At 40.1% G+C, this 27,340-nt stretch overlaps 1 protein-coding gene across 3 annotated transcripts in view; it reads left to right on the top strand.

Moving 5' to 3' along the window:
* Window positions 1-27,340, top strand: part of DOCK11 (dedicator of cytokinesis 11) — a 208,365-nt gene that overhangs the window by 60,403 nt on the left and 120,622 nt on the right. For all 3 annotated transcript variants that reach the window (XM_061137481.1, XM_061137483.1, XM_061137482.1), the window contains exons 7-12: window positions 7,231-7,365; window positions 9,766-9,943; window positions 10,348-10,427; window positions 11,892-11,975; window positions 16,552-16,692; window positions 17,912-18,124. In XM_061137481.1, the coding sequence (XP_060993464.1) occupies window positions 7,231-7,365; window positions 9,766-9,943; window positions 10,348-10,427; window positions 11,892-11,975; window positions 16,552-16,692; window positions 17,912-18,124 (831 nt within the window). The remainder of the gene's footprint in view (window positions 1-7,230; window positions 7,366-9,765; window positions 9,944-10,347; window positions 10,428-11,891; window positions 11,976-16,551; window positions 16,693-17,911; window positions 18,125-27,340) is intronic.

Genomic DNA, 27,340 nt, shown 5'->3' on the forward strand with positions numbered 1-27,340 from the left:
ATGGAATACCTTATTGGAATAAGGTCTTGGCACTGTGGAGGGTAGAAAGAAAAAGAGGTGTATCATGTAGAGTTTGAAACCTGTTTGGGGAGATGAGACACACAATAATGATATATTGTTTAAAGGTGGTACAGAGATCCAGTGCTTTATGAGTCCAAATCACTGTGAACTGGTGTGAGAGAAGGCTTCTTTTATATATAAAAGATGTATATATATATAAAGATATATATCTATGTAAAAGATAAGTATATATACACACACACATATATATAATACACACATATATGTGTATATTTATTTATTTGACTGCACCAGATCTTAGTTGCAGCACACAGGATCGTCTGTCTTCATTGTGGCATGCAGGATCTTTAGTTGTAGCAAGAGAATTCTTAGGTGTGGCATGTGGGATCTAGTTCTCTGATTGGATCGAACCCAGGCCCCCTGCATTGGGAGCCTGGAGTTGTAGCCACTGAACCAACAGGTAAGTCCCAGAGAAGGCTTCTTGAAGGAGGTGGGACGTCAAGGAAGGGAATCAGAAAGGAGGTGAGCATGGCAGGTAGTGTGTACAGGGCAAGTATATTAGGTGAAGTTGGGTAGTCATGGGAAATAGAGTTGATTTGGTCCTTTGCTCTCTCCTTGGGCCTCAGTTTCTCTGCTGCAACATGGAGATGATAATAGTAATTACCACACAAGGTCATTATGAGGATTTCACTGATATGAGAGAAGCACTTAGTCAGAACTGTAATGTAGTAGGCACTCCACAGATGTCACAGATCGGTATTATTTTATATTATTAATAGGGCTGTGGGAGTGCCTTGAATGTCAGATCAGGCATGGGAGCCTTACCACGTATTCGGGTAACTGAGGGTGATTGGAAATTTGAGCAGGGCCATGACATGCCCCAAGAAAGACAATAAATTAATTTGTCTCTAATGAGAAGGATGTATTGTAGACCCCTCTTTTTAGACTTTGCTTCAAACTAAATAGTTAAAAAATTTTCCAGGGCCCAGATATGATAGAATTATGTAAGTAAAGCTATTTGGTTTTTAACCAGTTGTCCAGAGGGTAGACCTATGTAGTATATTAAAACCTGGTAGGACTATAAAAGGATATGGTAGAGAGTCATAAGTGATATATTAGGTTGTCAACCTATGGGTAGGGGTGCTTTAGCAGGATGACGTTCCCAACATTCTGGTGTAATTAATGGCAACTCAATTTCCTGATAAGTTATGTATGGGATTTTCTTCCCTATTATTTCTTTCATCTTTGCTTTGAACAGTTCTCAGACCCAGTGTGTCTCCTATTCTCCTGCTTTCTTCTTTTCCTCGCTGCCTCTTCTTTCCTATTTTGAGACATGACTCAGGTAAATTTCCCCCTCCCAATTTCTACATTGCTCCTGGCCCACCTAACTTTAACAAAGCCTTCAGACCATCCTTTCTCAGGGCTCCTGGTTCATTGAATTTAGCAGTACATAATTACCCTCTAGGGAACACACATAGGTTAAACACCCTTGAGATTTGTTACATAAAATGATAAAAGGCTCTCCTAATTTGAGAATACTAGGTGCTTAAACCTTCCTGCCTTCCATTATTGAATCAACCCGAGTAATAGAAGCCCTTTATTCCTGCTTCAGAAAGGGTTGTGTGGGGTAAATGTTCAAAAGGTTGTTCTCGAGCTCAGGGCCTTCAAGCTACTTGGCAGAACCTGATGCCAGAGAATAATCTCCTTTGGCTGACTCTGTTTTGTTCTTCTGGGTGGTCTGGGTAGGCCACTGGTCAGGATTCATGCTTCTCACTGAGTAAAGTGGGGCATTTTCAGCTGTGTTCACCATCTAGGAAACAATAAAATGGGGGAAGAGGAAGAAGAATATGGGCATTACAGAGAAACGCCCTTCTATTGGATGAAACCACTGGAGAATCTGCACTGGCGAATGAATTATTCATTCATTCCTCATTCATTTTGCAAAATTTTATTGCATTCCAGGCACTGTCACAGGTACTAGGGCTATAGCAGTGGATGAGATGTGGACCTTAATCGTTTTAAAAGAGACAGCAAATAGATACATAGATGAATAAGATATATTTGAATAGTGATGATTCTATGAAAAAAGATAAAATAAGATGCTGCCACGAGGGCAGGTAGTCACAGAAAGCCTTTCAGAGGAGGTAAGAGTCAAGCAAAGACCTGAAAGAAGCTGTGGATATGTGGGGGAAGAGACTTCCAGGCGGCTTTTTTGTTTGAGGAATAGCAGGTAAGCCAGTGTAGCTGCATAATTAGAAATAAAGTCCATGAGGTAACCCAAGGCCAGAGCATGCACGTCATCCCAGGCTATGGGGAGGATTTCAGGTCTTAGTCTAATCTCAATGGGAAGCCATTGGAACGTTTGGGCAGGATTCTCTGTCATTGTCCTATGATTTTGATTCTAGTTCTGCCATCGCCTTGCCCATGTGAACTTGAGTGAGCTCCTAGTCTCTTAGTTTGCTGTTAGGTAACATGTGGATAAAGATGCTAATCCCCAAGTGACATTAAAAAAATTAGCTCTTGGTTACAAAGAACTTGAGGCCATCAGATGAAAGGTATGATATAGAGTAATTACTAGGATATAATAAATATGATATGATAAATAAATATGATATAGAGTAATATAGTCATTTTAACAGCTGTCTTTTTTTCAAAATGGAAAAAAAATAACAAGGTAGACCTGTGCCCTAAATAGCAACATTAAAAAATGTCATGTTTCTGGGACTTCCCTGTTGATCCAATGGCTAAGACTCTGCTTTCCCAATGTAGGGGATCTGGGTTCAGTCCCTGGTCAGGGAACTAGATCTCACATGCTGCACCTAAGAGTTCATAAGCCAATAACTAAAGATCCTGCATGCTGCAACTAAGACCTGGCACAGTCAAATAAATAAGTATACTTTGTGCTCAGATGCTCAGTCATGTCCAACTCTTTGCAACCCAGTGGACTATATAGCCTGCCAGGCTCCTCTGTCCATGGGATTCTCCCAGCACGAATACTGGAGTGGTTTTCCATTTCCTCCTCCAGGGGATCTTCCCGACCAAGAGATTGAACTGAGTCTTTTATGTCTCCTGCATTGGCAGGTGGATTCTTTACCACTAGCACCACCTGGGGAACCCCACATTTATATAAATTTATAAAGTCATGTTTCTGATTTCCGTTTTGATTCCATATGAGAGATTTAACTTATTTGCATAGTACATCATGCGAAATGCCGGGCTGGATGAAGCACAAGCTGGGATCAAGATTGATGGGAGAAATATCAATAACCTCAGATATGCAGATGATACCACCCTTATGGCAGAAAGCAAAGAGGAACTGAAGAGCCTCTTGATGAAAATGAAAGAGGAGAGTGAAAAAGATGGCTTAAAACTCAACATTCAGAAAATGAAGATTGTGTCATCTGGTCCCATCACTTCATGGCAAATAGATGGGGAAACAATGGAAACAGTGATAGACTTTATTTTCTTGGGCTCCAAAATCACTGCAGATGATGACTGTAGTCATGAAATTAAAAGACGCTTGCTCCTTGGAAGAAAAGCTATGACAAACCTAGACAGCACGTTAAAAAGCAGAGACATTACTTTGCTGACAAAGGTCTGTCTAGTCAAAGATATGCTTTTTCCAGTAGTCATGTATGGATTTGAGAGCTGGATCATAAAGAAAGCTGAGCGCTGAAGAATTGATGCTTTTGAACTGTAGTGTTGGAGAAGACTCTTGAGAGTCCCTTGGACTGCAAGAGATCAAACCAGTCAATCCTAAAGGAAATCAGTCCTGAATATTCATTGGAAGGACTGATGCCGAAGCTAAAGCTCTACTTTGGCCACCTGATGCGGAGAACTGACTCATTGGTAAAGACCCTGATGCTGGGCAAGATTGAAGGCTGGAGGAGAAGGGGATGACAGAGGATGAGATGGTTGGATGGTATCAGCGAATCGAAGGATATGAGTTTGAGCAAGCTCCAGGAGTTGGTGATGGACAGGGAAGCCTGGCGTGCTGCAGTTCATGGGGTCGCAGAGTCGAACATGACTGTGTGACTGAACTGAACTGAGAGATTTAAGATATTCCTTTCTTCTTTGAAAAGTATCTTAAAAGCTTCCCAGAAGTTGAAACCCAACATATATCATAAAATATTTGAATGAGAAGAAATCTTAGAGATCTTATGGATCTGTTGTGGGGACAGTCTGATGTCTATAGAAATGACTTTTTAAGAAACTTCCTTACTGTGCAGACTGTATGCTTTAAGCCTGTGTGGGAAATCACTGGGGGATTGTGGCCCCCAGCTGGGAAGGCAAGTGTGTTATTTGTTCATTTCCAATAAAGTTATATGTAGATAATGAAAAACAAAAGGAGGTTACACATCGTGTAGTCTGATCCCATCACTTTACAACTGAGGAAATGGAGAGAAGGCAAGTCGTGAGGACAGTTGCACTGCTGGGGAGCAGGAGTGCTGGGTGAGACTCAAGATCTGTGATTCCAGGCATCTTCTCTCTTCCCAGATCTGCAAGCTACATTCCTACCTCAGTGTCACATTTAGACATAATTGCAGTGTTACAGGAAGTGATTGACTGTAATTTCAGATCCCTTTCCATCTCTATTGTAATGATTGTGCCTTGCTAATATTGGAAGTGCCGGCTGCCACAAAGCATCTTTGCTTGGTGAGGCAGCTGTACATGAAACAAATTTTGCAGGCTATAATTTGACTCTGTGCCACAACTGATTTGCTCTGTATCTTTCCTTCCTCTGGTGCTGGCTAAGGACTCTGCCAGTGGATTCTATAGACTGTACCACTGAGTCTATGAACCTTGAGTTTTAGAGTTGATCATGGTTCAGATTCTAATCTGGTTGTAATTTTTTATGTTAAGATTTACCTGGAAAATTTATTTTTATCGTACATAGTTTTTGTGATAACTTTTAAGAAGTGGTATTCTGTTCATTTGAAATGAGCTCATTGTGTCATTTTAGGTCTTCTGGTTCCATCAGTTTAATAACAGATATGAACCATTGTCATAAAAATAAGCAATATATACACACACACATATATAACGACCATTATGATTAACTTTTTCCTTGTATATGAATCTAGATTTCTTCAGTTACAGTTGCAGTAAACTTAAATGTGGGTAAAATGAGATCACGCAGACATACACACACACTTTCTGTACCTTTGTAATACAGTAATATTTACTTGATCGGTATTGAAAACCAAACTGGTATTTTTCTGCTTGAACTTCTTTCTACTGATTCCATATAGCCCACACAGTCCCTCCCTGAAATAGATGCTATAAGCATTTACCAGTCTAACCTGTTAGGGTGTTCCTCATACTGGTATATTTTGTCGTTCATTCTGAAATCAATGGTATTTGAACAAGTCAAAAATAACTACAAGTGTATGATTTCTTTTTTACTGATTTTCCTTAAAGGAAATGCCCTTTAACGTATTTTTATATTTTGCCTACTCATGCCATAGAGAAATAAATTGTTGATATTTTGGATACTTTGCCAGAAGTTAAGTAGTTTTCAAGAATAATCTTGCCAGATACTACTCTTTCCTTAATTAAAGTTCTTAAAATAGTCAGAGATCATACGGGATAGTCATATGGGTTATTGAAAACAGCAAGCTTAAATCTGAAAACTGACTTCTGTAAGACAAGATGCATAGGAATGCATTTCTTCAATATGATCATCAAGAGACTATTTCCTATTCTGTCTCCCCATTCCCACCCTGAAATCATTTTAGATCTCTTGTCCTGGGGAATTTTACTATAACAAATGCTGGATATATCTTGCAGTCTGTGGCTTCTTTCAGCTCTGAATCCCCCTTTCCCACCTCCATCAGCAGGTCCAAGACTCTTTAAGGGAGAATAGAGGGGCAGTGTCTGAGTCTTTGTGACCCCATGGACTGCAGCCCACCAGGCTCCTCTGTCCATGGGGATTCTCCAGGCAAGAACATTGGAGTGGATTGCCACGCACTCCTCTAGGGAATCTTCCCAACCCAGGGATTGAACCCAGTTCCTCAGCATTCCAGGCAGATGTTTACCAACTGAGCCACCAGGGAAGCCCAAGAAGACTGGAGTGGGTCTTCCCGACCCAGTAATCAAACTGGGGTCCCCTGCATTGCAGGTGGATTCTTAGCCAGCTGAGCTACCAAGGAAGCCCAGAGGGGCTTCCCAGGTGGTGCTAGTGGTAAAGAACCTGCCTGCCAGTGCAGCAGATGTAAGAGATGTGGGTTTGATCCCTGGGTCGGGAAGATCCCCTGGAGGAAGCACAGCAACCCACTCCAGTATTCTTGCCTGGAGAAATCCCATGGACCGAGGAGCCCAGGGAGCTACAGTCCAGAAGGTCACAAAGAGTTGGACACAACTGAAGCGACTGAGCTTGTACACATGCAGAGGGACAGAATAAATGCATCAGGCTGTCTTCCAGCTCTTCTCCAATTCCTGTGGATTTCACCGTGAGTTGCAGCAAGGGTACTCCTTAACTGTTAATCCCTAATTTCAAATGGATGGCCTGATCCCATTGGGCCTTTTAATGTAGATCTCAGCCTACAGGGCTTTCAGCAGCAACTTGTAGCAAGTGATGGTGCTCAGTGTTTCCCTCTGAGTACTTTCTAAGCTGGACTCTCAGGAATAGGGACCCTGGAGCAGCATAAGTGAGTGCAGTAAGGTCTGCAGGTGAGCTATAAATACATGATACAGGGTGTGTGTGTGTGTGTGTGTGTGTATTGCATATATATATATATAATGTATATATATATATATAATGTATATATAATGCAATGAATTGTATATATATATAATGTATATGTGTATATATATATATATATAATGTATATGTAAGTGTGTCTGTGTATATATATAGACACATACAACTTGGATTTGTAGTGATGTGAATGAAATAATAAGAGTCCAGTTATGGTTTGCAATTAAACAGGAAAAGGATGCTGTAGTGAAATGGATAGTGATTCATATGCATAAATGCTTTATAAACTTTAAAGAGTTAAAATTTCTCCAGATATTTGGCTGAGAGTTAAACCACTTGACTTCAAGCTCTCCATCTTAAGAAAGTGAAGATCATGGTGATTCCTAATGACTTCTCCAAGTTGTCTGCAAATTATCCAGATATAATGTCTGTGGCAAACCCATCCAGGTGTTTTGTTCAGATGCCGTGTATATGTAACAAATGTGTCATTGTTGGTTTTTTCCCTATAGGTGTTCAAGAGACGGTATTTTTACTTAACTCAGCTTCCTGATGGTTCATATATTCTCAATTCCTATAAAGATGAGAAAAATTCAAAAGAATCTAAAGGTTGCATCTACTTGGATGCTTGCATCGATGTTGTTCAGGTAGGGCTTATGGAGGTAATATTTCTTTCTCTTTCTGGAAGAAGGTTGTTGATCTGTTAAGAACCTCAGTATTTTTCTGCCTTGATGAATTGCCTCTCCACCCACCAAAACGTGCATACTAAACACTCAGAATCCTCTTCAGAATCCCACTCTCCCTCTGTGCTGCCATTCAAGTGCTTTCCTGGTCCTCTGGAGTCTGCTCCAAAGTGCCTCTTGAATCCCTCACCTTCTTTCCATTCTCACTGTCTTCCTCCTGTTCTCTCTTATCCTTTCTTGCCTAGAGTCTTGTCTTCTGCCTTCTGATGTGTTGTCGTGCTCCACTCCATCTTCCTGAGATATAGATGGGGTCCTTCACTTGTCTGTTCAAAACCTTTTGGCTCTTGATTTATTGTCTTGCATAGTGAGCTCTAAAGATCCTACCAGGGCACTGCAGGCCCACAGTGATTTGACTTTTCCTACTACCCCGCCACCCCCACCCCTGGCATCCCCTTCATACATTCTGTGCTCGCATCACTCCAGGCTAAGCACTCCACAGAGTGTCACACACATGTGCCTTTCTTATATTTGTTCCTCTGCCCAGCACATACTTCCTGTTTGAACCTTATCTTTTAAGACTTGGCTCAAATGGGCCTTGTAGCATGGAACATTTTTTGTTTTCTTCCTCACACTCACTCCCACTAAGTGGAACTATGCTCCAGTTCCCCTGTGCTACCACTGTGCTGAATTCTTCCCATTCCTTTTTCCATTATAGAGACCATGTCATATTCATGTCCGAGCCCCTTATAATAATTAGGAAAGTTGTATATACAGTAGGGGCTTAATACATGTTTGCTGATTTGAGTCACTGAAGGGGGCATGGATGTTAGGGTTAGTATAGACAGGGTGGGGAGTAGAGGACAGAGAGATGATTAAGTAGGAAATTGATTGACCAAGCAATAGGAGCCAAGACTACAGAGCCAGCCCGGCCAGGTCGACTAGAAGGGGCACTGCGTTGATGGGGAGGCAAGAGATGTCAGTTCAACACCCCCAACCTACCTGAATCTTAGTTCACAGAAGTGTAAAGTGGGATTAATCATATCTCCTCACTTTATTAAGTGAGATTGTCATGAGAAGCAAATGAAAAAACACTTTAAAATACAAAATATACAATCATCTATGTGAATAGAAGGTACCTTCTTTCATATATTGAATTAGCAAAAAGTTCATTTTTTTTTTTCTATAACATTACAGAAAATGGAACGAACTTTTTGGCTAACCCAATATATGTGTGTGGCACCTTTCTTATCTTACTGGAAAGAAGGCAGCACATACAATTCCCAGATTTTCTCAATTAGCTCTAGTGCAGTTTGACCTTCCTTTACTGGGGCTCCCAGGCTCTGATTTCCCCTCTATTTATGATTCCCTCCTCCCAAATATTTTCAAATATATAAATCTTTAGGACTTGCTACAGCAGTTTAATTTCATTCTTTACTTTGAAGATGAGAAGGAGGAACTTTCTTGGATCCTTCTTGAATAATGACCATGCGATGGAAAATTATTGATTCATGAGCCTTCCTTGAAATTAATGCTGAGGTTTGGGAGCGGGGGACAGTGTGTCATTTCTTTTGTCATGACAGAGAAAGCAGAAATATAAAAGAAGGTGTCATCATGTTTGATGAAAGGAAGAGGCTTTTCTTGTGTACTAGGATTCAGCCTAGGCCATGTCCATCATTTTTATTGAGAACCACATTTTAATATGAACCAACTACAGTCTTCTTTTATGCTTCTTTCATACTGTGATGAAAATGAATTGGATAGCGATATTGTATTTTATGGTGTGATATAAAGCAACTACCAGATTTATTTCAGGTCACATTTGAGCTTGTTTTTAAGGGCTGCTTTTGAAAATCTATAAATATGCCAGGAAAACTTCCAGCAGGGTGGAAATAGTAAAACATTGGCTTATTTTTGTCAAGTTAGTTTGATTATTTAAATGTGAAGGATGTCAGAAGGCCTTAAATGATAATACCCACTCAACATGTAGTATTTTATGTCAACTTTGTGCTTATATTTCTGTGTTCAATACTGGTGGTGGTTTGGTCGCTAAGTCGTGTCCGACTCTTGTGACCCCATCGACTGCAGCCCACCAGGCTCCTCTGTCCATGGGATTCTCCAGGTAAGAATACTGGAGTGGGGTGCCATTTCCTTCTCCAGTACTCAATACTGAGGGGGATAAAAAAGATGTTTGACATGGTCTTTACATCATCTTGGAATTTCTATTGCTTGTTGAAAGAAGCAATTCTTTCATGAAAGTATTGACATACGTATGTGCTGAGCTGAGGTAAAAATAAACTAATGAAATCTAATATTAAAGGGGTGACTAAACTAACTGAACACATGCCTTTTCTTTTTTCCTTCCAGTGCCCCAAAATGCGCCGTCATGCTTTTGAACTCAAGATGTTAGATAAGTATAGCCATTATCTGGCTGCTGAAACTGAGCAGGAAATGGAGGAATGGTTGATAACTTTGAAAAAGATTATTCAGATCAATACCGACAGTTTAGTGCAAGAGAAAAAGGAGACGGTGGAAATAGCACAAGGTCAGAATTTTTTAATGATTCATTATTGAGGTAAAGCCCTTGTGTTTAATCCATGGGAACGTCCTTTGTGTAGGGTGAATACAGAACTCTTAATCGTGAGGGTTGACCTACTTCTTGATTAAAAGTGACTGTGGAGGTTGATAGGTTTTTCTTTTTTTTTTAAAGAGTTGATGCTCCATTGGCTCTGACATATGAAATATAACCAGACTGAAAACAGATAGGGGATTCATGGCAGATTTTCAAAAGTCCATTAAAGTTTTCCCAGTGCTTTCATAATCAAAATTCTTTGTAATAAATCTAGTAGGAGAGGTTGGGGTGGGAGAGAGAGATAGTTAGGATATTCCTCTTAGGTGATTGTTAATGGTCTGCATGGTTTAGAACATCTGCTTTTAATGAATTTTCAGATGATGAAACTAGCAGCCAAGGAAAAGCCGAGAACATCATGGCCAGTTTGGAAAGGAGCATGCATCCAGAACTGATGAAGGTACACCTTTGTTATGGCAACTTGCCTTCAAGCGAGACAATGCTAATCCTGCATATTAAGGCTGTAATGCTGGATTCCATTTGGCAATGTCATTTCTAAGTTAAAAATCACAACAAATTAGTGAAACAGGTAGAGACTACAAAAGAAAAGTACACTGCTCAAGTTGGACCTGTTCAGTACCAACTAACAGTTTGGAAAGTGTTATTTTTTTCCCTAGGTTCCAAGAAATGCTACCAGATTCTTATGAATATTAATTTTATCTGCTGTTTCTTATTCAGTGTATTGTTCTTACTGTTTAGTCACTGAGTCAAGTCTGACTCTTTTAGGACCCCATGGACCGTAGCTCACCAGCCTCCTACTGTCCATGGGATTTCCCAGGGAAGAATACTGGAGTGGGTTGCTATTTCCTTCCCCACATTCAGTTTAATTACTTTGTCATTCATAAGCTAAATATTATTCATTCAAGGTGCTATTGATGTAGATTGAACATGATATTCTGTCTAATAGTTTGTATATGTTAATTTCATATGAAAATCAGAGTCTGTCTGTATGTGAATGCCTGTCTATACGTATATGAATAATTTTATCAGATAAGGATTTTGGTTAACAGACATCATTTGTGTTGATTACTCTGTTCTTTGGTGTTTGAAATTAGCCAGCTTTGAAAGTGTAGAGGTGATTATCATGTCTATGTTACTAGGTTACATATTTTACTCTATGGACTCTATACTAGATTAGGAGGTTATACCCTGTTTATCTCCATTTAAATCCTTGCCAAACCTATTTATATTTTTACTTTATTCCTCCTCCTGAGCTATTAACTTATACAGCTTTAGATGTTACTTTTTTCTGTTTTAAATTTACCATTCTTTTAAGTTTCAATGTTAATATATTTTAAAAAATTTTGAAACACACTCATGATCCCCTGTAGATTTTAATGTGTTCCCTTTGAGTCTGTCATTTCAGACCATAGAGCCCATTATGTTTTTTCCTAAAGTGATAGAATCAGAATTGTATATAATATACATTATATATATAACATATATACTCATGGATATATATATATATTATATATGTATCATGGATGAGTAACACCATGGATTAGTTCTCTTGTAATTCTCTTTTGCATCACAAGTCTCTTGTATTTCTTTTATGTACTATGGGTTGAATAATATTCTTGGTCTTAAAAAAAGTGTATAGAAAGTATAAATACTTGATTAATAGCACAGGTCATGATGACTGTAACTCTTGCCCAGCAAGCATTCTTTATCCACCTTAAGTACTTGGAAGTGGAGAAGAGTGTATATTTGAAGCCGTGTCAAGTTGCTAGGTTCTCATAAACTAGATCATTAAATAGCATTTAATACTCTTTTGAAGGAAATGAAGTAATGATCAATACGTGTGTATGTATGTGTGTGTGTGTGTATATATGTTTATATATATATTTGTCTGTTTCAATTTTAGTATGGAAGAGAAACTGAACAACTAAACAAGCTCAGTAGAGGAGATGGAAGACAGAATCTCTTTTCTTTTGATTCAGAAGTTCAGGTATTAATGATATATTGCTTTAAATAATTGTTGCTTATTCAGATAAACAGTGTATGAAATGTTGAAATCAACTGATTTTTGAACTACTGGGCATATATTTATTGCTTTATATTTTTTTGTCTTGGTTGCTTTGAATAGGTAGCTTAATAACTAATTTCACTAGGAGGGCTGAAAATATACAAATAGTCTGAAACTATATATATGTATATATATATATTCCTCTCAATTCTTTATATTGTTTTCACTTCATCTTACTCTTCAAAATCAATAAATTAAAGAATCTTTAACAATGGTTTCAGTGCTTTTAACACATTAAATACAATTGTAATCCAGTATCAGTGGAAATGTATAGTATAAGGAACTATACTATTTATTTTCCACTTTTGATGTAGGCCTGTAGAACTGGGATAATTTTCATGTCTGGTTTAATCTCACTTCAGAGGGAAAGCGGTCCAGGAAAGTACAAATTTATGTGCACATGTGTATTTCACGAGAGTGAGGCACTTTTATTACTAAGATACTACTAAATATGTAGTTAATATTTAGTTCCATGATTCTTTTTAACTTTTATTTTTTAATTTATATTTTATATTTGTGTATAGTTGATTAACAATGTTGTGTTAGTTTCAAGTGTACAACAGAGTGATTCAGTTACACATATATATGTATCTATTCTTTTTCAGATTTTCTTCTGATTTAGGTAATTCCATGACATTTTCCAATTAAATTACCAATTTTTAAAAATGGAAAACTTCTACAGTGTCTAAATGTTACAAATATTTTTCTTAATGGAAAATACTTCACAAGTAAATAAATTACTTGAGGGAAGATGAATCTTTTGGTTTTCTTTTCGGTTTTTCTACGTATTGTTGTTGTTCAGTTGCTAAGTACTATCCGACTGTTTGCAACCCCATGGACTGCAGCAAGCCAGGCTCTTCTGTCCTCCACTGTCTCCCAGAGTTTGTGCAAATTAGTGTCCATTCAGTCAGTGATGCTATCTAGCCATCCCATCCTCTGCCACCCCCTTCTTTTGCCTTCAATCTTTCCCAGCATCAGGGTTTTTTCCCAGTGAGTTGGCTCTTTGCGTCAGGTGGCCAAAGTATTGGAGCTTCAGCTGTAACATCAGTCCTTCCAGTGAATATTCTGGATTGATTTCCCTTAGGATTGACTGGTTTGATTTCCTTGCTGTCCAAGGTACTCTCAAGAGTCTTCTCCAGCACCACAATTCGAAAGCATCAATTTTTCTACACTTAGCTTTCTTTATGGTCCAGCTCTTACATCCGTACACAACTACTGGAAAAACCATAGCTTTGACTATACAGACCTTTGTCAGTAAAGTAATGTCTCAGCATTCTTTTGTTAACTATGAGGGTTACTCCATTTCTTCTAAAGGATTCTTGCCCACAGTAGTAGATATAATGGCCACCTGAGTTAAATTGCCCATTCCTGTCCATTTTAGTTCATTGATTCCTAAAATGTTGATGTTCATTCTTGCCATCCTCTTTCTGTTTGACCACCTCCAATTTACCTTGATTCATGGACCTAACATTCCAGGTTCCTATGCAATATTGTTCTTTATAGCATTGGACTTTACTTTCACCACCAGATATATCCACAGCCGAGTGTTGTTTCCATTTTGGCCCAGCCTCTTCATTCTTTCTGGAGCTATTAGTAATTGCCCTCTGCTCTTCCCCAGTAGCATATTGGACAGCTTCTGATCTGGGGTGCTCATCTTCCCGTTTCACATGTTTGTACCTTTTACTACCATTCATGGAGTTCTTGTGGCAGGAATACTGGAGTGGGTTGCCATTCCTCCTCCAGTGGACCACGGTTTGTCAGAACTCTTCACCCTGTCCTGTTGGTCTTGGTTGGTCCTATGTGGCATGGCTCATAGATTCACAGAGTTATGCAAGCCCCTTTGCCATGACAAGGCTGTGATCCATGAACGGGTTTTCTACATGAAATTTATAATTAAAATCGATGGAATTTTTTAAATAGTATGCATTATATAAGCATTACAGCTTTTTTCTCAGTGAAAATGTAGCAATAAAATATAAAATAGTTTTGGGAAGATAGATTGTGTTTCTTTTTGCTTCAAACGTTTTTCTAACTAAAATTCTTTTAGTCTGAAATGGAAAAAGTATGTAGTCTATAAATAATGTAGAAGTTTTTCCTTAATAAAAATACCACATGAAAAAATAAAATTATCTGGGGAAAATTTATTTTAAATGTTTCCTCTTTTTTTTTTCCCCCATAGCACTATTATATTATCTGTGTAAGTTCTATATTTTTTTTTCCAGAAAGTGTATAGCAGGCCTTGGGAATGTTAGTTCTAAGATATTCATTCAGAAATTTACTCATTTGAACCATGTCTGAGCCTTTGATTCCCTTGTCTTCCTGTGTTCCCCCCTCCCCCGCCATCTTGATTGCACTCTAATTGGACATGTCAGACTCTTTGATTGTATACAAAGAAGCCAATTGACTGTGGTTGAAACTCCATCCAGTGTCTTTAAAAAATTTGTGGTGTAGTGTTTTTGTGGTCATGGAACAGAACTGATTTTATGTTTGTTTATCAGTGAGCTACAGTGAGAGAAAAATTTACAGTTGGGATGAAAGTTTAACCAAAAATTGAATTCAGTGTTAATTATGGAAGACCAATTTTACCACAGAGAAATCCAGGTTGTGTGTACATTTCTAGGTAGGCAGTGCCATCCTATAATATCAGCCTTCCCTTCTGGCCAGAGTTCAGTGTCCAGAGATGAGTTTTCTACCACTGACTGTAGACAATAAAGAAACACTGACTGAAGGAGATGGTTCTGGCTTTGAACTCCTAGGGAAGGCTGTATGTCCCCACATTTGTACTCACAGTCCTCAGAAGGGAAAGGAATTGGGGGCTAGAGTGGTTTAGTCCAGTTTTCCTTCACATTCCACTGTCTGAGTAAGCTAGAAAGGAGAGCAGATAAATGGGTGGAAATTAGAATTGATCTCCATGGCAATGACTTGCCTCTGCTGGCTCCACAGATAGATAAGTGTTCAAGAGGGAGCTGTCTAGTCCCACACATTTGCAGATAAATAGACTCTGGGGGAAAAATTATGCTTTCAGGTACGAATATTATACTTTAGGCCCTTTTAAGGAGAGTTTTGTCAGTGACGCAGGCAAGGTCAGAACAGCTATAATTATCTAAGACTCTTCAGGCACAATACCTGTTTTGGCTTGAATTACTCAGGCAATTGAGAAAAATTCTTGTGTTTCTTGGCTTGACTTTTCCATACTGGCAATATATTCTGCTCAGATTCATCCAGTCACTTCCCATCTACCCTCTCTCTGGTCTTATTGAAAGTATAGTAAGTTGTGCCACAGTCTATACTTTACATTTGTGAACAGAATGTGAGTCTGTTCAGACAATTGGAATGAACAGATGAACTCAGATTGCCTGAGCTGGGTGAGCTGAGGGGGATTCAGTGAGTTTCTTTGAGGTGGGGGACAGATTCCTCCCCTGCTGGGAGGAATTTCTTGACTCCCAGTATCTTTTTTTAAGCTTTATTTTCAAGTACCAATAACTTAAAAAATATATCTCAGTGGCAGCCAGGATTCATCCCCCAGCTCTGTTAGAAGCTGAGCTCAGTGGTTTTCAGTTTCCTATGCACACGCCTCACCCTCTGTCCATCATTTCAATGTAGGTGGTCCCCAGGGTTCCAGCCTCATCCTCATCACCCTAGTTGGCACTGATTCTGAAATCCAGATCTCCAACCCACACCTTTCCTATTTTCCAACCACTTACTTGTATCCTTTCAAACTCAGCATATCCTAAACTGAAGTCATTGTCTCTACTCACCCTCCCCCTATATCTGCTGTTCATTTTTATTTCACAATTAAGTTTATAACATCACAATCTACTGAATTTCTACTAAATCTTCCAAGTTAGAGGCCATGGTGTTATTCTTGCCTCCCATATTCATTCATGTCAAATTTGTTTCATGCACAGCTCAGAAAAGAAACAAAATTCCTACCATCCTGGAACACAGTATTTTGTGGGGAGGACAAACAATAAATAATGAAGTAAATGTTAAAAATAATGTTAGAAAATTAATTAAGGAAAGGGAGTATAGGCCGTCAGAGAGTATATAATTCTATATAGGGAGTTAAGGAAGGTCTCTCTTTAGGACTGCCAATTGATTAGAGACTTGAATGAAATGAGGGAGTAAACCATGCATCTATCTTGGGAGAAGAGAGTTCCTGACAGAACAGAAAGTTCAAAGGTCCTGAGGTGGGAGTGTACTTGGTGTGCTGGAAAAATAACCAAAGAGACTGGTGGAGCTGAAACAGAGGGAGGGGGGAGGCTTGAGTGGTAGGAGATGAAATCAGAGGAGCAGGGTCAGGAGTGAGGCAGGGATTTATATCAGTGTTAGAACCTTAGTGTAAGAATGCTACAAAGGCTCATTGAATGAAAACATTAAAAGAGTTCAACTGAAGATTGGACAGAGATCTGTTAGATTTTGCAATTTTTACTTAGAGATCTATGTTCATGTGAATTCTGTTTTGGGAGAGAAATGATTCATATTATCTGTTTTTTAGAGGTTGGATTTTTCAGGAATTGAACCTGATATAAAGCCATTTGAGGAAAAGTGCAATAAACGTTTCTTGGTAAATTGCCATGATTTAATGTTCAATATCTTGGGTCATGTTGGAGACAATGCAAAAGGACCACTCACAAACGTATGTATGACTTTTTCTTCTACCTCCCTTAAACCAGTACATTAAAGAAACTAGTTTTTTTTTTTTTTTTTTTTGCTGAGAACTAATTTACTGGGTGAAAATTCCATTGCTACATGTTACAATAAATTTGACATGGAAGAATTTTATTTGTCTTTCTTTTGCCAGGATAGGAATATGTTTTCATCTTGAGAGGATTCATGAAAGTCTTACCTATTCAAAATAGCAGATAGGGTAGGTAGACTCTTGACCTTCAGAAGGGACATATTTCCAGAACCTGGAAAATCCTCAAATTTGTAAATTTTACTAGAGAATATGACTTCTGTGAAATAGCCATGAATAAGGAATACCAAAGCCATGGAGGAACACAGAGGCTGTGCAGTCAGCTTGTCTCACTCACTATTCTCATAGAGTGAATTCATTGTGTTCTGCACAGAAAATTCTAATTATTAGCTGTCACGGATCATTTGAGCTGCTTAGGAATACTTGAAACTATGAATGTAAAATCGCCAAAGAGACTGCATTTTCTGTTCACCTTTTTTTGGTTTTTTTTTTTTTTTGGCGGGGGGAGGGAGTTCTAGTTTATGTTTGAAAAGTATCCAGTGATGATTTATTCTCTTATGAAGTAGCTGAGATGCACTAGCAGACTCTTGGTGTGTAAAGGGTTAATCTTTATGCCATCTGGCATGAAATTTCTCTTTGTGACCAGCTTTCAAATGCCATCTGTAGAGAGGAATCATGTCTTCCAAAACTGCTGATGGGGCAAAGCTTTTGTCAAGTAATTTGATTTTGACTGATATTAGCTCTTATTAAATGCATAATCCAGTAAGCTGTAATATAGAAAAAGGGAAGATTTATTTCTACTGTGTAATACTGGCATTATTTTTAGGTAATTTCAATAAGCTTATGGAGAATTAAAGTTTATTCGTAGAATAATTGATGTTCTTTAAGTGTGGCTTCTGATTTCTACTCATCATTTAAAAAAATTTATAACATGAAATTACACTGGACAAAAGTTAGAATTTGAGAGTCTGTTATTTAGAAAGCTCTTTTTCATATGCAAATGAGCCATAATACAATTTAGCTGAATGTTGAATTCAGAAAGGAACTGTAATCACAGAAACTTGAAGAATAAAAAAAAATTTTGTGTAATTTGTATCCCTCCCCCATCCCACCTAAAATAAAAGCCATTGTTTAAAAATGTAATGTTTTTCATTCCTAGGTTGAACCCTTTTTTATTAATCTTGCCTTGTTTGATGTGAAGAACAACTGTAAGATTTCAGCTGACTTCCACGTAGACTTGAATCCCCCATCTGTCCGTGAAATGCTATGGGGCCCTTCAAACCAACCAGCTACTGATGGTACCCCAAGAGGCTCTTCACCTGAATCTTTCATTCATGGAATTGCTGAATCTCAGTTACGCTACATAAAGCAGGTAAGGAATCTTTTAGCTTTGGTAGCATGTTCCGAATAAGAAACAGAAAGACCCTTGGGTTCTTTCATAGTTTCAGGCCAATGTTTCAGTGTTTTCATGGGCATTCCATCTTTTGTAGGGTCTGTGTATAGCTGTTTTTCTGGTGACTGAAGTCGGAGGGGATAAAAGGGAAAACGGCAAATATGCTAATAATACCCTAGTGAAGTGGGACGTGATGGGAATCTCAAAGGAAGTATTTTGCGAGATGGAATGCAGATGACACAGACACACCCCTGGACTCATGCACATACTTTTGAGCAAGGCAATAAGTACCTGAAAGGCTGTTTTCTTTGAAGAAAAAGTTGACCCTAAAATAACCTTCCCTCTTCCATTCCCATTTCTAGTAGGTAGCTTGAATGGAGCATAAACAGTCCTTACACAAGGAGTTCTTATGTCGCAGCCGTCCTGTCTGTTACAAAGAATCCCCTTTAGAAGGAGCCGAACAGTTCCCTTGCATTTTGACCTCTGATCAGACCAGAGGCCTTAAGAGGTTAGGCAGAGCAGAACTGACAGTCTGCTTTCTAGACTTTTGCAACTGAAAGGAAATTAGTGTTGCAGAGAACTAAAGCAGGAAGAAGCAGAACAAAGTAGCTCACATTGTAAGGAGATTTATTTTACCCCAAATAAAAATGTTATTCCTTTCATGTCTTGGCTATTGTAAATAGTGCTGCAGTGAACATTGGGTGCATGTGTCTTTTGAAAAGAAAGTGAGAGTCGCTCAGTTGTGTCCAACTCATTACGACCCTATGGAATTCTCCATTCCTGGAATCCATTCATGGAATTCTCCGGGCCAGAATACTGGAGTGGGTAGCCTTTCCCTTCTCTAGGGGATCTTCGTAACCCAGGGATCGAACCCAGGTCTCCCACATTGCAGGTGGATTCTTTTTTTTTTTTTTTTTGCTTGCAGGTGGATTCTTTACCAGCTGAGCCATCAGGGAAGGATGTGTCTTTTAGAATTGTGGTTTTCTCAGGATACATGCCCTATTAGTGGGATTGCTGGGTCATATCGTAGTTGTATCCCTAGTTTTTAAAGGAATGTCCATATTGTTCTCTATAGTGGCTGTACCAATTTACATTCCCATCAACCATGTATATAATGCACTATTACTCAGCCATAAAAAGGAACGAATTTGAGTCAGTTGTAGTGAGGTGGGTGAACCTGGAGCCTGTTCTATAGAATGAAGTAAGTCAGAAAGAGAAAAACAAATATCATATATTAATTTATATATATACTATATATAATATATATTATATCATATATATAGTATCATATATCACACACATATATATTTGGAATCTAGAAAAATAGTACTGATGAGCCCATTTGCAGGGAAGAGACGTAGAGAATTGACTTGTGGACACAGCAGGGGAAGGAGAGGGTGGGATGAACTGAGAAAGTAGCACTGACATATGTACACTATCATGTGTAAGATAGCCAGCTAGTGGGAAGCTGCTGGGTAATACAGGGAGCCCAGCCTGGCGCTCTGTGATGACCTAGAGGAGTAGCGTGGGAGGGGGGAGGGAGGCTCTAGAGGAAGGGGACATATGTATAATTACGGCTGATTTGCATTGTATAGCACAAACTAAGACAACATCATAAAACAGTTATTCCCCGATTTAAAAAAAAGTTACTTTTTTTCCTGATTATAAAGATAAACACATTATTATATAGAAAATTCAAAGCATACAAAAAGTACTAAAGAAGAAAATAAAAAATCACCACCCATAAATGATAACTATTAACATTTTGGCCAACATTTTTCTAAATATCTCTGTTGTGTATATGTGAACACATACATTATGTGTACTCTTACACACTGTGTTATAGTCCTGCTGTTTTATACCTACTGTATTCATTCAACATCATTTTTATCATCCTGTATCACTCTCTGGATCAGTTACATTCTTATTAAAGAATAATATGGTGATTTAGCTTATTAGGATATTTCTAATTTTGGCATATCATAAATAATGCTGCATTATTGCATCCTTGTAGCTCATTTGTATTATCTCCTTAGAATAAAGTTTAGGCAGTGGGCATTTTGGTGTCAAAGATTATGCTCATTGATACAGATTGCCCAATAGTAGGGGACCTGACATGTGTTGTCACTCCCCTCTATGGGCTGTGGATCTGTGGTCATTTTTCCCCATGTTACCCCTCATTCCCTTGGTTTGTTACTCGACTGTGGTTGTCACATATATGAATGTTTCACTCTGATGGCCTGTGCTTCTAAAAGAAAACTTGAACAAAACTGTATTATAAGTATTGGAGAACCTGCTATTGAATTATATATTGAAAATTTTCCACACAATGCCAAATAAGTCCTTGTAAGCCAATGATGTGTTTACTGCCTTATTTCAATGTGTTCAGCTGTCTGTTCAATGCAAGAAGTTTGACTTGTAGTTTCAGATGTCATGCCATTTATAACCCAGGTTTGGAAGAAAATCAACATTTTTTTAATGTTTCTTGTGTGCCAGAATCTTCCACTGATGTCTCATGTAAACATGATTGTCTTATAAAATATAATTATGACTGTTTAGCAGATCAGGGAGGCTAAGTAAGCTGCCTACCATGGCAAAGCCAGTAGTGATGAAGGAAGGATTTGAACCTAGGTCTGTTTGAAAGACCTGAGGCAACAAAATTAGGCAGAATGTAGTTAAATGCTGATATGTATAACACATTGATCACTGAGGACAGCTTTCTTATCTCTCCTTGCTGTTCTTTGGAAATCTGCATTCAAATGGGTATATCTTTCCTTTTCTCCTTTGCTTTTCACTTCTCCTCTTTTCACAGTTATTTGTAAGGCCTCCTCAGACAACCATTTTGCCTTTTTGCATTTTCTTTTTCATAGCAATGATCTTGATCACTGCCTCCTGTACAATGTCAGGAATCTCTGTCCATAGTTTTTCAGGCACCATCTATCAGATCTAATCCCTTGAATCTATTTGTCACTTCCACTGTGTAATCTTAAGGCATTTGATTTAGGTCATACCTGAATGGTCAAGTGGTTTTCCCTACTTTCTTCAATTTAAGTCTGAATTTGGCAATAAGGAGTTCATGATCTGAGCCAAGTCAGTTCCTGGTCTTGTTTCTGCTGACTGTATAGAGCTTCTTCATCTTTGGCTGCAAAGAATATAATCAATCTGATTTCGGTATTGACCATCTGGTGATGTCCATGTGTAGAGTCTTCTCTTGTGTTGTTGGGAGAGGGTGTTTGCTATGACCAGTGCGTTCTCTTGGCAGAACTCTACCAGCCTTTGTCCTGCTTCATTCTGTACTCCTAGGCCAAATTTGCCTGTTACTCCAGGTATTTCCTGACTTCCTATTTTTGCATTCCAGTCCCCTATAATGAAAAGGACATCATTTTTGGGTGTTAGTTCTAGAAGGTCTTATAGGTCTTCATAGAACCATTCAGCTTCAACTTCGTCAGCATTACTGGTCGGGGCATAGACTTGGATTACTGTGATATTGAATGGTTTGCCTTGGAAATGAAGAGAGATCATTCTGTCATTTTTGAGATTGCATCCAAGTACTGCATTTCAGACTCTTTTGTTGACTATGATGGCTACTGCATTTCTTCTTAGGGATTCTTGCCCACAGTAGTAGATATAATGGTCATCTGAGTTAAATTCACCCATTCCAGTCCATTTTAGTTCGCTGATTCCTAAAATGTCAACTTCACTCTTGCCATCTCCTGTTTGACCACTTCCAATTTGCCTTGATTCATGGACCTTACAGTCCAGGTTCCTATTCAGTATTGCTCTTTACAGCATCGGAGTTTACTTCCATCACCAGTCACATCCACAACTGTGTGCTGCGTTTGCTTTGGCTCTGTCTCTTCATTCTTTCTGGAGTTATTTCTCCACTCATCTCCAGTAGCATATTGGGTACCTACTGACCTGGGGAGTTCATCTTTCAGTGTCGTATCTTTTTGCCTTTTAATACTGTTCTTGGGGTTCTCAAGGCAAGAATAACTGAAGTGGTTTGCCATTCCTTTCTCCAGTGGACCACCTTTTGTTAGAACTCTCCACCATGACCCGTCCATCTTGGGTGACCCTACACTGCATGGCTCATAGTTTTACTGAGTTAGACAGACTGTGGTCCATGTGATCAGATTGGTTAGTTTCCTGAGATTGTGGTTTTCAGTCTGTCTGCCCTTTGATGGAGAAGGATAAGAGGCTCATGGAAGCGTCCTGATGGAAGAGACTGACTGAGGGGGAAATTGGGTCTTGTTCTGATGGGCAGGGTGTCCCTCAGTAAATCTTTAATCCAATTTTCTGTTCATTGGTGGGGCTATGTTCCCTCCCTGTTATTTACCTAGGGCCAAACTATGGTGGAGGTAATGAAGATAATGGTGACCTCCTTCAAAAGGTCCAATGCATGCACTGCTACACTCAGTACCTCCAACCCTGCAGCAGTCCATCACTGACCCACACCTCTGCCAGAGTCTCCTGGCCTCTCAGGGCAAGTCTGGATCAGATAAATAAAGGACAGAAATGGTATAAACCTAACAGAAGCAGAAGATATTAAGAAGTGGTGGCAAGAATACACAGAAGAACTATACAAAAACGATTTTCAGGACCCAGATAATCATGCTGGTGTGATCACTCACCTAGAGCCAGACATCCTGGAATGCGAGGTCAAGTGGGCCTTAGGAAGCATCACTAAGAACAAAGCTAGTGGAGGTGATAGAATTCCAGTTGAGCTAATTCAAATCCTAAAAGATGATGCTGTCAAAGTGCTGCACTCAATATGGCAGCAAATTTGGAAAACTCAGCAGTGGCCACAGGACTGGAAAAGGTCAGTTTTCATTCCAACCCCAAAGAAAGGCAATGCAAAGAATGCTCAAACTACTGCACAATTGCACTCATCTTACACGCTAGTAAAGTAATGCTCAAAATTCTCCAAACCAGGGTTCAACAGTACGTGAACTGTGAACTTCCAGATGTTCAAGCTGGATTTAGAAAAAGCAGAGGAACCAGAAATCAAATTGCCAACATCCGCTGGATCATCAAAAAGCAAGGGAGTTCCAGAAAAACATCTATTTCTTCTTTATTGACTATGCAAAAGCATTTGAGTGTGTGGACTTTGGAAAATTCTGAAAGAGATGGGAATACCAGACCATCTGACCTGCCTCCTGAGAAACCTGTATGCAGGTCAGGAAGCAACAGTTAGAGTTGGACATGGAACAACAGACTGGTTCCAAATAGGGAAAGGAGTATATCAAGGCTGTATATTGTCACCCTGCTTATTTAACTTATATGCAGAGTATATCATGAGAAATGCTGGACTGGATGAAGCACAAGCTGGAATCAAGATTGCTGGGAGAAATATCAATAACCTCAGATATGCAGATGACACCACCCTTATGGAAGAAAGCGAAGAAGAACTAAAGGGTCTCTTGATGAAAGTGAAAGAGGAGAGTTGAAAAAGTTGTCTTAAAACTCAACATTCAGAAAACTAAGATCATGGCATCTGGTCTCGTCAACTCATGGAAAATAGATGGGGAAACATTGGAAACAGTGACAGACTTTATTTTTCTGGGCTCCCAAATCACTGCAGATGGTGATTGCAGCCATATAATTAAAAGACGCTTGCTCCTTAGAAGAAAAGTTATGACCAACCTAGACAGCATATTAAAAAGCAGAGATATAACTTGCCAACAAAGATACGTCTAGTGAAGGCTATGGTTTTTCCAGTAGTCATGTATGGATGTGAGAATTGGACTGTAAGAAAAACCGAGGGCCGAAGAATTGATGCTTTTGAACTGTGGTGTTGGAGAAGACGCTTGAGAGTCCCTTGGACTTCGAGGAGATCCAACCGGTCCATCTTAAAGGAAATCAGTCCTGAGTATTCATTGGAAGGACTGATGTTGAAACTGAAACTCCAATACTTTGGCCACCTGATGTGAAGAACTGACTCATTTGAAAAGAGCCTGATGCTGGGAAAGATTGAGGGCAGGAGGAGAAGGGGATGACAGAGGATGAGATGGTTGGATGGCAACACTGACTCAATGGACATAAGTTTGAGTAAACTTCGAGAGTTGGTGATGGACAGGGAGGCCAGCGTGCTGCAGTCCATGAGGTTGCAGAGGGCTAGACATGACTGAGCGACTGAACTGAACTGAACTGATGTATATAACACAATGGGAGTGGAGGGGTTTGGAATGTGAGGAGGCTTCAGGGGTTGAGAGTTGACTTAGAAGACGGCACAGAAGTTGTGGGACCTGAGGGAGGCTTCAAAGGAGCAGATGAGATGTGCAGAGGTAAGAACGAATGGAAGTGGCCTCACGTGGCTTGATCATTTTGCACTCTTTTCCCAGATCCAGTTAAAGATATCAGGAAGTGGTCATTTACTTCAAATAGTTGAACATTTCCTTTTGAAGAAGTCTTTTTCTTCAACTTCTTCCGTTTGGGACTAGAATGCAGTACTGTATAGGGAGAGACAGTATTAGCAGATCTGAACAGTAATCTGAGCTCAGTGATATTTTTTTTCCAGCAATATTTTTTTTCAGTGTTCCTCTAGGTATTTTATCCATATGAAGTCATTTATTTTCTCTTAATATTTATTTATTTAGTTGTGCAGGTCTTAGCATGTGGGATGTGGGATCTTTAGTTGTGGCAGTTGAACCTGGGCTCCCTGCATTGGGAGTGTGGGGTCTTAGCCACTGGACCACCAGGGAAGTCCTTGTATGAAGTCATTTAATTCTTACCACACCCTAGTAAAGTAGATAGGTGCTATTCCTATCCCTGTTTTACAGATGAGGAAACTGAGGCACAGAGCAACCAGGTGGCTCATTAAAGTCCCAGAGCTACTGTCATGAGGAAGAGGACCTGAATCTAGCTCTAGCAGGCCCCAGAGTGCAGCTCCCCACCCCACCCCCACCCCCCCGCCATTCTGCTTCCCTGTCACCCTAGAGAGGGACATGGCACTTCCCTGGCACTTGTGGGAAGTGTGAAGACCCCATCCCCTACAGCAAGGCTGTTCAAGCGGCAGCAGGATCTATAGGAAGAGGCCACCCACTCCCAGGGCTTGGTGGATGGTGGCGCTTGGGGGCTCTTCCAGGCTCTCCCCATCTGCTCCTTGGAGAGTCTTTCTCTGTAGTGGCTTCCTGAGGAGCAACAGGTAACCACAGGAAAAGGAAGAAGCTGAGTCCATTGAGTAGTTTTGCCTTCCTGACACCAACCAGCTACTGTGACCAGTCACTTCACTCTCAGCTGCCTGACAGTTCCTTCCCAAGTGCCTGGACAGAGCTCGGTGCCCCGGGTCCCTCAAGATGACCTAGGGTGGGGTTGTGGGCGAGGTGCTGACTCTTAGGAGTCTGTTTGTGTGCTCCCCAGTGGGGGGCAGCAGGTGTGGAGCTAGTGAAAAAGGGCACTGCTACCACACGGCCTGCCATGTCCTGGGGGGCTAAGCCCTGGGAACTGGAGTGGGGACACCCGGCCCATTCCTTAGAGGGAGGGGTCAGTGATGTGGGTGACAGTCACCCTGAAGAGAGGCAGGCAGAGCCATGCCCCCGTGGTGGGAAAGGAGGGCCTTGTCCTGAAGATCCAGACTCCCAGCCCACCTGGGATTCCAGGGTGTTCTCTAGCTACCCACCCCCTGTGTTCTGGGGCGTGGGGAAGAGCTGGAAGCTAAGGGGCAAAAGGCAGAGCTGCCCCAGAGAGTGTCCCCCTACCTCGGAATCCTGGTTAGTTGAACAATGAGCATCTCTTTGCTTCAGCATTCTCATGTGTCTAAGGTGCCCCATCCCAGAAAGCACTCGGCCCTGTGCCAACCTGCTGAATTTGCTCAGTACAGTGGGGCTGCTAGTGAGAGCAGTCGTCACGGGGATCACACAGTCAAAGCAGCTTCCTCTGATCAAATTGTCAAATCCTTTGACACAATCATGTTCATTTCTGGCATCAGTATAGGGAAATGGCTGGAGTACTGGGCACGGAGGGTGCTCAGTGAATGTTAGTTGTGGCAGTCAGCAGCGTTGCTCTTATCCAGCTTTATCAGGTGAGACAGTGGGAGCCTGTGTTGATAGGCTGAGTGGCTCTGTAGCCTGGGCTGTGTTGTCTGAAAGCCCTGACTGCAATCGTCACCCACTTACTCACTGCACGAACCTCCCTAAGCCTCAGTTTCTTAATCTGTAAGAAGTGTGTATCGTAGTGCCTGTGTTTGAGGGTTTTTATGAAGACAAGAAAAAAAGTGAAAAATGTTAGTGGCTCAATCATGTCAAATTCTTTGTGACCCCATGGACTGTAGCTTGCCAGGCTCCTCTGTCCATGGAATTTCCCCAGGCAAGAATACTGGAGTGACTTGCCATTCCCTTCTCCAGGGCATCTTCCCAAAGACTAAGGGAGAAGGTGCACAAAAGCTATCTAGCACAGTTATGTGACCATCGAAAGCCTGAGATCGTGCTCAAGGTGCACTGTTCAGCATACTTTCTGTGGGTTCCTCCAGCACTCTGCCAGCTGCATTTCATAGCCCAGGCAGCAGGCTGCTGGCAGAACCAAAAATCAGGTTCTGTGACCTTGAGATGTTGGTTACTCTGGTAACCACTTAGCTAATGTGCATTACTTCACTGAATCCACTCAAGAAGATTACAAAATAGCTATTCCTCTTGTCATAGCCCATTTCATAGATGGGAAATCTGAGCTATAGAGAGGATGTGACTTTATCTAAACCCATAAATAGTGGGGCCAGAATTTGAACCCAGGAAATATGACTCCTCGAACAGCTTTTAATCACTTTCTTCCATCCTTGCTGCTTGGGAATCTGAAGGTGAATCAGACATAATCCAGGACCCTTAAACGCCATTTGGATTTGGGGGGATTACTTAGTGTCCTCCACTGAGTTTTCTCTTCTTTCCTGTCTACCTCAGAGAGTTCTATCTGCAACAGATGAGCTCATGGGTCTGAAATGCTTTGAAAACTGGAACACACTATCTTAACACAGTTGGTAATATACCAAGCAGACAAAATAAAACTTGGTAGAGTCCCAATGATGGGTTTTTCCATTCAAATTCACTTGTGTGATGCTCCTTTAAGCAACAGACATCACCACCTAACAGACTATTTGGAATATATTATATTTGGAAAGAGCTAACCTGGACACGAGATGGTATAGTTGTTCCACATGGAACTTGGTAGCATCTACATTAGTCCCTGAAACAAAGTGTTTTGGAACAA

Source organism: Dama dama, chromosome X (assembly GCF_033118175.1).
Source record: "Dama dama isolate Ldn47 chromosome X, ASM3311817v1, whole genome shotgun sequence".
NCBI classification, from domain to species: Eukaryota; Metazoa; Chordata; class Mammalia; order Artiodactyla; family Cervidae; genus Dama; species Dama dama.